This window comes from Myotis davidii, unplaced genomic scaffold (assembly GCF_000327345.1).
Source record: "Myotis davidii unplaced genomic scaffold, ASM32734v1 scaffold333, whole genome shotgun sequence".
NCBI classification, from domain to species: Eukaryota; Metazoa; Chordata; class Mammalia; order Chiroptera; family Vespertilionidae; genus Myotis; species Myotis davidii.
In genome coordinates this window covers 230,595-240,751 of record NW_006285266.1, presented here as the reverse complement: position 1 = coordinate 240,751, position 10,157 = coordinate 230,595, and the positions used below count along the sequence as shown (strand labels likewise).

Sequence of the window (10,157 nt, the reverse complement as noted above, 5' to 3'; positions counted from 1 at the left end):
CCGGCATGAGGGTTGTTTAAGCTATTTTTGGCTGTCGTTTCAACACCCGCTCACCCTCATTTTTTTAATTATGCAAAGCTGCGCGCCTTGGTGTCATTTCTGCACAGCCCGTTCACTCTGGCCTGATCTTTTTATGTAAAAGAACATTCCCCCAAACTTCCCAGGCTCCTAGTGGGGTTCTCTCGATGCGTGTGCAGCTGTCCGCTTTGAGTAAGGGCGGCCTCAGGGTTCCTCCTGGGGACTTCTTGGCAGATTGGGGATCCCCCTTCCCGGGTTCCCTGGGGCTTCGAGGACGCCCATGGGGTGGGAGGGCTCCGAGGTGGTGTCTGCAGGCCCCCCAGGGGTTCCTGCCTCCTCCCGCTTCCGTTTTGCGCAGGTGGTCGTGGTTCTCGCCCGCCCTGTCTCCCCACCTCAACATAAAGCTGCCTGGAGGCTCTGCGCGGGGCTCAGGGTCCAGGGAACCCGGCTTCCCTCCCTGCGCCGGGCCCGGGGTCCAGGGAACCCGGCTTCCCTCCCTGCACCGGGTCCCAGGGTCCAGGATCCAGGGAACCTGGGTTCCCTCCCTGCATGGGGTCTCAGGGTCCAGGGAACCTGGGTTCCTTCCCTGTGTGAGTCCTGGTGTGTGAGGAGTGGCCACAGGGTCCTCGCTGGGTCTTTAGTGCTGTGGGGGTGGGGGGAGTGGGTGTGAGGAGTTAGGTTATCTCATCTCATGACTGGGGTGTCCTCGGGGCTTCCCCAGCTCCGCACCTGACACTGCACCTAATCACTTAAACTGGCTGAGCACCTGGTAGGTTCTAGGCCAGTGGTTCTCAGCCTTCCTAATGCCGCGACCCTTTAATACAGTTCCTCATGTTGTGGTGACCCCCAATTTCATGGTTACAAATTGAACATAATGAAAGCATAGCGATTAATCACAAAAACAATATGTAGTTACATATGTGTTTTCCAGTGGTCTTAGGCGACCCCTGTGAAAGGGTCGTTTGACTGCCAAAGGGGTCGCGACCTCAGGTTGAGAACCGCTGTTCTACGCACTGCGAAGAGCCAGTGTGGATAAAAGGAAGGTGATGGCGCACAGTGTCGGGGGTGGGTGCCCTTGGTGGCGCTGTGCCCGGCACGTGTACCCAGCGGGCTGGTCGGGGTCCTGTTCCCAGAGTGGCTGGCGGCTGAGGGGGGAGCCGCATCCCCACTGAGCAGCTGGCCTTTACCTGAATGCACAGGCGCTGATCCCAAGGTCTCCTCCACGCTGGGGCTCCTGCCTGGGCGGAAGGTCTGTGAGTTTAGAGGAGAACAGATTTGCATCTGCATCCTCACAGCCTCTAGGTCCGTGGCTCTCAACCTTGGCAGCACATTAGAATCACCTGGGAATCTTTTTAAAATCCTGATTTCTAGGCCTCGTCCTCCAGAAATTCTGTTTCTTAGTTACTCATGTTGTGGCCTCACCCCATCACAAAGAAACAGAATTTCTGGAGGATGAGGCCCAGAAATCAGGATTTTAGGAAGATTCCCAGGTGATTCTAATGTGCAGCCAAGGTTGAGAACCACTGCTCTAGATGGAGTCGTCACTTCCTCCCCATAGGAGCACAGCCAGGAAGGCCTGCTAGCAGCGCCTGTGGCTGTTGTCACAGTTGGTGATTACAGATCTTTTCACATCACTTTACATCTGTGGGGATTTCTCTGAGAATTTACCCCCCTCGCTGCCTCAAGATAACAGTAGTTATTCCCGTGGGGGCTCAGTGGTTACCACGGTCCAGTAAGCTTTTCCAATGTCTTGGTAACTATTTCAATGCATTGGGTCCCATGTGTGAATCTGTCTTCTGTGCTGCATTTTTATTTTATTTTATTTAAATATATTTTTATTGATTTCATGGGCGGGGGGAATAGAAACATCAATGATGAGAGAATCATTGATCATCTGCCTCCTGCACGCCCCACACTAGGGGTCAAGCCCACAACCCAGGCATGTGCCCTTGATTGGAATCGAACCCGGGACCCTTCCGTCCACAGGCCGACGCTCTATCCACTGAGCCAAACCAGCCAGGGCTGCATTTTTAAATGTTATTCTTAGAAGGGACACTGGGCTTCACCAGGCAGGGAGAGAGGATCCCGCCTGGTTGAGTGCAGACCGGAGACCTTGGTGAGCCGGTGTGCTGGGCAAGCCCTGTGAGGCAGGGCAGCTCTGCCTGGAGGATGGCTCCATGGGTGAACTTGATTGTGAAGGAGCCTTTGCTATTAAAAGTAAGTGTGGTCGTCCCTAATTGTAATGAGGGAGTGGAGTTTTAATTCCAAATGTCAAGTTGGTCCTCTGGGTTGACTGGTGGACGAGGGTGGGGGCAGGAAGAAAGAAGCCATTCTTCTGGCTCTTGTACTTAAAAAAGCCCTCTTTTGCATTTGTATGGGAGGACGTTCTGGGAGTATCAAATACCTGATACTTCAGCTGGCATGCCGGTGGGGCTGGGCTGGGAGGAGGCTGTGGTGAGCCTTTTATCTGTCCTGGAGGGTTAGGGCCCGCTCCACCCATTGCTCTCGAGTGGGCGGGCGAGGACCCTGGTCTGGGATCCGTGCTCCGTACACAAAGATTCTGCCACTGGTGAGAGCCATGCGGCTGCCGAGTGATAGCCACAGTCCGAGCCACAGTCCGTGACCTTGGTTCAGCTCACTTCCTGTTCGGTCATTTTCAGTCCTAAGGTCTGGGTGAGATTTTCCTTTGGTCAAAGATTCTTCCTCTTGAGGGAGATGGGGCCCAGTCACCCCCGCAGGGGCCACAGCACCCAGACCAAGGTTAAAGGGCAGGACGAGGCCCTGGCCGAGCCTAGAAGATGGGATGCAGGCACGCATTCCAGCGTGGGGCAAAGCCACCGCGCACGGTCCTCCCCTGCGTGGACATCGCACAGGAGGGGTAGGCAAGGTGCCACGGCTGGAGCGGCCGGCGGAGGCCACTGCAGGTGAGGCCACGGGGGCGTACGATGTGGCCGGATGCCCGAGGACCTGCCTGTCTTGGTGAAAGTTTGAGAGCCAGTCTACTCTGGGGTGCCATTTGTTATCTGGTGTGGGGGACTCTCCTCCACAGCAGGGACCTCTCTCCTTCCCTCCAGACTCAGGGCGTCCCACAAACACCATGAGGGCCCACTGCGAGCCTTTGCCAGATGCCAGCAAGCGGGCATGGTGCCTCGGCGCTCCCAGCCCAGTGTGGGCAGGACGGGCGATGATCAAGTCCTCACCCTCAGGGGTCATTGGTTTTTGTTAAGCAGTCCTCACCCGAGGATATTTTTCCCATCGATTTTTTTTAGAGCGAATGGAAGGGAGGGAGGGAGAGAGAAACATCAGTGTGAGAGACACATCAGTTGATTGCCTCCCACACACACCAGCTGGGGCTGGGGATCGAACCTGCGACCCTCCAGTGTGCGGGCCGATACTCTAACCACCCAGACACTGGCTGGAGCCGAGTGGATCCTCCTCAGCTGTGGGAGGGGCCTTACGGGAATCCCACAAAGTGCCGTTTCCCTGCATCGGACGGGGTGACTTCTGTGTCGAGGAGTCAGCTGACGTTGCTGTAAACCAGACTGCGTGATGCTGAGAAGTCCTTGATGTGCCCGCCTCCACCTTCCATTTTAATCTATTAAGTCTGGAAAGCGGCCATTCACTGCCCAGCCCTAACCTTCCATTTTAATCTATTAAATCTGGAAAGAGGCCACTCACGTAGGAGGCGAGGGCTAATTGGGAGACCTTGCCACTGCTCTTCACAGTGTTTCCGCTGTCCCCACACTCCATCCTAAAAGTTCTCTGTGGTATTTACTTTTAAAGCTCTTAATGTTTTATTTCATCTGCATGACATCTGGCTTTCTGTTAGTCTGCAGCAGCAGATGCTTGAGGGCTCCCTTGCTTTAGGCCGTTGTGTATTTTTAAGTAGATCTTCCCACCCAGCATCATAGGGGAAAGAACCGAGGTGTCAGACCTGCCTTTGTGGGCACCACCTCCCCTGGGATCAGTGGGGTGCTGGTTTCCACCCAGACGCAGTTGAGTGTGCCAGGGGCCAGATAAATGCCAGTGTTTGTGCACTCTGCTGGGCACTGTCACCGCAATCTCTGAAGCCTGGGAGCACCTGGCACTGTGACACTGACGGTACCAACCCAAGTGTGAGGCTTCAAGGAAGGAAACCCTCTAGGAGAGGTGACCCCCTTTCCCGCGGGGCCCGACTTCCCAGTTCCTGTGGCAGGAAATGGTTCTTCCCGAAGGTGGTGACAAGCCCAGGAGTTCTGTTGTCGGCCCTGGCTGGCCTGCTCCCCTGATCCATTCTCTCCCTCCCACCCCCCTCCCCCATGGAAGTTAATTCATTCCATTCCCATCGCTGGGGCGGCCCCTTTTCTGACACATTCTCTCTGTCTTGCTCGTTGCCTGGGCCTAGCTCAGTGATGGCGAACCTATGACACGTGTGTCAGAGGTCACACTCGAACTCATTTTTTTTGGTTGATTTTTCTTTGTTAAATGGCATTTAAATATATAAAATAAATATCAAAAATACAAATCTTTGTTTTACTATGGTTGCAAATATCAACAAATTTCTCTATGTGACATGGCACCAGAGTTAAGTTAGGGTTTTCCAAAATGCTGACACGCCGAGCTCAAAAGGTTCCCATCACTGGCCCAGGTCCTTGTCATTCTAACTGCATCCACTCTTCCGGGCCTTTGGGGCTGCACAGGCCCTCTGCGTCCCGCCTGCCTCCTGGGCAGACCCTGCAGAGCCAGGACATGGACAGGCGTCTTGTGTGCATGTCACTGGGACGCAGTGGCATGGGGCTACACGGGTACACGGGCACGGTCCTGTTCAGAATGCTACCATTCCCACAGGGTCCTGCGTCTGAGGCTCGGCTGGCAGCAGCTCTCAGCTGTTGGGGAGGAGCCTGAGGAGACGTGCGGAATGTGCTGCTGCTGTTTCTCATGCATTGGCACCCTCCCCAGGCCGTGTGGGGGCCCGGGCAAGGCTGCCCAGGTTCACAGATAAGGAGACACGGGCGTGATAGGTTTCGTGCTGAGGGTTGGGCTCGAGGCTGTCTCGGAGGCCAGCTAACTGTCCTTTTACCCCCTCTGATTCTCCTCCTTCCAGTCACCCATGTTCGATGGCAAAGTCCCGCACTGGTACCACTTCTCCTGCTTCTGGAAGGTCGGCCACTCCATCTGGCAGCCCGATGTCGAGGTGGATGGCTTCTCGGAGCTCCGGTGGGACGACCAGCAGAAAGTGAAGAAGACTGCAGAGGCCGGAGGAGTGGCAGGTCCGCACACACCGGGGAGGCCGCGCCCGTGACTCCCAGCCCAGAGCTTCCGGGGGCCTTTCCCAGAGGAGCTCCGCCTCCTTTCTCACTGTGCCCGCGGAGAACAGCGGCCTGCTGCTCAGCTGCACCTCAGTGACCGGCTGTGTCCTGCTGCAGGACAGTTTCTTTTTCCGGATGCTTGAACTGTGGTCTTTAGAAGTTGTTGTTTTAATAGACTTCACTTTTTAGAGCAGTTTTAGGTTCATAGCAAAAGGAAACAGAAAATGTAGAGGGTCCCCGTATGCCTCCTGACCCACAGAAGCCTGGCCTCCCCATCGTCAGCGCCCTCCACTGAGGAGTCCTTTAGTTCCGACGGATGAACCGGCGTTGGCGCAGCGTCGCCGTCACCCAGGTCCATAGTCACGGTCGCATTCGCTCACGGTGTACAGTCTGTAGACAGTGTACAATGGCCTGTATTTATCCTTAGAATATTTCTCACTGCCCTGAAGTCCTCTGCGCTTCCTCTGCTCATCTTTCCTCTCCCCTACCCTCTGGCCCACACTGATCACACTGTCTCCGAGGTTCTCTTTGCTCAGGTTGTCCTACAGTTGGAATCACAGGGAGCTTCCCAGATTGGCTGACTTCACATCAGTATGCATTTAAGGTTCCTGCCTGCCTTTTCCGGGTGGTGGTGGTTAATCCTCACCCGAGTACATGCTTAGAGAGAGGGAGAGAGAGAGACATGGCTGTGAGAGAGAAACAGACAGGTTGCCTTCCGTATGTGCCTCAACCAGGCCACAACCCAGGGATGTGCCCCGACTCGGAACCAAACCGACAACCTTTCGGTGCACAGGACAGCGCTCAACCAACTGAGCCACTCTGGCCGGTCTCTTCATGGTTTGATAACTCATTTTTCTTTTTTTTAGCTCATTTCTTTTTAATGCTGAATAATATTCTATTGTTTAGATGTAATAATTTATCCATACTGGTAACTATTTATACTGAAGGACATCTTGGTTGCTTCCCAGTTTGGGCAGTTATTAATAACTATAAACATGTAGGGTTTTTGAATTTTTATGAGTTTATTTGCACCCTCATAAGAAGGTTTTATGTGGACCTAAGTTTTTCAGCTCGTTTGGGTAAATATTGAGGAACGTGATTGGTAGGTTGAGTGTTTAGTTTGTGAGAAGCTGCCAATCTCTCCGGTGGCCGTAGCATTTTTAGAATTTACATCAGCAACAAGTGACAATTTCTGTGGCTCCACATCTCCGCCAGCGTTTTATATTTTGACCTTTCTAATAGGTGTGAGGTAGTGTCTCATTTTAATTTGTAGTGAGAAGGCTGTTCAGATATTTTCCCCATTTTTTGTTTGTTTTGAGTTTTAAGAGCTCTTTGTATATTTTAAATAACTGTGCTTGAAAATACACTTTTCCCGGTCTGTAGCTTGTCTTTCTCATTCTCTTGACAGTGTCTTTCATGGATTGTGTCTGGTACTGTATCTAAAAAGTCATCATCATACCCAAGCTCAGCTAGAGTTTCTCCTCTGTTGTCATGAGTGTTACGGTTTTGTGTTACACATGATACTGAAGGACATCTTGGTTGCTTCCCAGTTTGGGCAGTTATTAATAACTATAAACATGTAGGGTTTTTGAATTTTTATGAGTTTATTTGCACCCTCATAAGAAGGTTTTATGTGGACCTAAGTTTTTCAGCTCGTTTGGGTAAATATTGAGGAACGTGATTGGTAGGTTGAGTGTTTAGTTTGTGAGAAGCTGCCAATCTCTCCGGTGGCCGTAGCATTTTTAGAATTTAGGACCCTTCAGTCCGTAGGCCGACGCTCTATCCACTGAGCCAAATTGGTTTCGGCAAGAACTCTTTGTATATTTTAAATAACTGTGCTTGAAAATACATTTTTCCCGGTCTGTAGCTTGTCTTTCTCATTCTCTTGACAATGTCTTTCATGGATTGTGTCTGGTACTGTATCTAAAAAGTCATCATCATACCCAAGCTCAGCTAGAGTTTCTCCTCTGTTGTCATGAGTGTTACGGTTTTGTGTTACACATGACATTTAGGTCTGTGGTCCATTTTGAGTTAATTTCTGCCGTGGGTATGAAGTGTGTCTGACTCAGTGGTTTGCATGTGGATGTCCATTTTCCCAGCACCACTGGCTGAAAAGTGTGCTGAGCCAGCTCAACCAAGGGTTCCGCAAGCCTGAGTGAGGGCGGTGAAGGACGAAGAGATGACAGACAAAGAGGATGAGCTGGGTCTACGGCAGGGGTGGGCAAACTTTTTGACTCGAGGGCCACAATGTTTTATATTTTGACCTTTCTAATAGGTGTGAGGTAGTGTCTTGTTTTAATTTGTAGTGAGAAGGCTGTTCAGATATTCCGGAACAAAAGCATGGATGGAGTGTTTGTGTGAACTAATAACATGTTCACACTGCTGCTGGTGAAGGAGCGGAGGGGAGAGCAAGAGAACCCTCCGCTCTTTCAGCTTCGCGGGCCGGATAGAACAGCTGAATGGGCGGATCCAGCCCGTGGGCCAGATTTTGCCCACGGCTGGTCTACTTGTTTTTGGCAGCACTTGCTGCACCTCCCACAGTGAGGGAGGGGTGCCAGAGGAAGTGGAGAGAGGTGGAAGGTGAGACAGCCACCAGCTAACATGGAGCTGTTTCCAAGAGCCTGTCTGAGAAAGATTTTATTTTATTGCCAGAAAAGAAGCTGTGTTCACCAGCCACAGTGGTTAGAAATGGCGTAGAGGAAACGGCTACAGTCACCCAGAATGTCACGTGTCCTCACGTGTCCTCGTGGAAGAACCCAGGGGGGAGGCGGGGACGCGGGGACGGGGGACGCGGCTGTGAGTTGAGCGGCGCTGTTTGATTCTTCAGGCAAAGGCCAAGGTGGAGCGGGCGGCAAGCCGGAGAAGACGCTGGGCGACTTTGCGGCAGAGTACGCCAAGTCCAACAGGAGCACCTGCAAGGGCTGCCTGGAGAGGATCGACAAGGTGAGGACTCGGCGCCAGTCCTGGCTCGGGGCCTCTTCCCCTGGTGTCCCTGGATCCCAAAGGAAGAGAAAAGTAGGGGCTGTGAGTGCCCGCTCAACGCTCCTGCTTAAAAATAAAGGGAAGATCTTAGCAGACAGGAGGTTACGGTGACTTTTCTTCCAGTCGGGCCCGGCCCTAATTACTCCGAGTCCAGCCCCATGTCTGTAACTGTATCCACTTTTAGAAGATCAGGTTTTGGGGCGAGGGGCGGTTAAAGGGTTTTCATGAGGGGGTCTCATCTGGGCTTGGCAGTAGCTGAGAAGGCTGTGGGTCTGTTTTATGGTAGCATTAAGTTTAAGGAGTGAGTTTGTTCCCTGGTGCGAGCCTTCAGGTTTCTTCGACTTCATCAGAGGAACTTCATTAACCACCCTTTCTTCCCAATTGTCCCTGAAGAAAGACAGCCGACTGGGGACGCCACCTGGACAATACTCTTTGTATATTTTAAATAACTGTGCTTGAAAATACATTTTTCCCGGTCTGTAGCTTGTCTTTCTCATTCTCTTGACAATGTCTTTCATGGATTTCCATTTGATTAGTTTAAGGTTTTTGCTCCTTGGAGTGCTGTGCCAGAAATTTGGACATGGGCAGGGGGATTTAGAAAGGAAAATCACAACATTATTAAAAGATCTCCAGCATCCTTCAGTCACTACAAATTTGAGGCAAAAGTTTAGGTTCTGAGGGCAATGTCAGGAGTTGTGTGTGTTGCGTGATGCTTGGCCTGAGATGGAGTTCTGCTAAGTGTCTGCACCCCTCGGCTGTGTTGCCCGGGTCTGGGGCTCACGGTCATGGAACTCCTAGGAGTGTCAGGCCTGGAATTGTGAAGCTGGCAGGATGGAAGGACTAGGTCAACAGGAGAAAGGGGAGTCGGGGAGGGGCCAGGAAACCCCTGCTGGGACTGGAGGCCTGCCTCAGACTCTTGGGCCTGCTGTGTAGCGTCCTGGTGCAGGTGGAGTCCTCAGGGTGTAAATTAATTAGAAGGTGGCCAGCGGGGCGGGCATGGGCGAGACTGGCCGGACACACCGTGGATCCGACCTCCTGTGGTTCCTCCCTGGCCGGCTGCACTTGGGGTTGCCCCGTCTACGGTACAGGAACCTCCAGTTTGGGGTGCAGTGAAGAAGGAGACTTCGTTCCGTCCAGACAGTCTCAGTGGTGGTGCTAGAGCACAGCTGTGACACACCCTAGGGAAATGCAGCCCTATCCTCGGGGGTCTCCTAGCCATAGGGGAGCTGGCTTATGTGGACAGAAATCCCCGTCCCTGGTCCCGGATGGTTCCTAGTTTTTCAGTGGTGGTGCTAGAGCACAGCTGTGACACACAGGAGAAATGCAGCCCCATCCTCCGGGTCTCCTAGCCAGAGGGGAGCTGGCTTATGTGGGCAGAAATCCCCGCCCCTGGTCCCAGATGGTTCCTAGTTTTTACATCCTCATGCAAATGAGGACTCCAGATTCTCTGATTGGTCCAGAGGCACTGTCCTGATTAGTCAAAATAGAGCCACTCTGATTGGCCAGAGCTATGGAGCTCTGGAGCTCTGGATGGGGAAGGCCTCAGTCCTGTTGGTTGAAATAAGATTCCGGGAACTCCTTTATCGGTGCTGACTCAGGTGGCGGAAATGGTGCAGGCCTCTCCCTGAAGAGCAGTTGGCGTGAGAGGCCTTTTGTAGGAAGCACTGCTGGGCTCTGTTTAGCTCTGTTTTAATTGGACCCTCGTTACCACCAGGGGCCCTTCTTAGTAGGTGTCTTTCTCAGGGTTCACAGTTACCACGTCCTTGACTTGCCCGGGCAAAGAGATAACTAGTTGAAGTTGAGTCCGTTTAAAATGGGGGAGCAGGGGCTTGAGGGTAACACAGTCACTGGTGGTATAACAGTGCCAGG

General features: G+C 52.6%; 1 protein-coding gene across 1 annotated transcript in view; it reads left to right on the top strand.

The window, feature by feature from the left end:
- Positions 1–10,157, top strand: part of PARP1 (poly(ADP-ribose) polymerase 1) — a 133,469-nt gene that overhangs the window by 63,837 nt on the left and 59,475 nt on the right. Inside the window, exons 3-4 of the mRNA XM_015558953.1 lie at positions 5,102–5,267; positions 8,134–8,249. Of these exons, the coding sequence (XP_015414439.1) occupies positions 5,102–5,267; positions 8,134–8,249 (282 nt within the window). The remainder of the gene's footprint in view (positions 1–5,101; positions 5,268–8,133; positions 8,250–10,157) is intronic.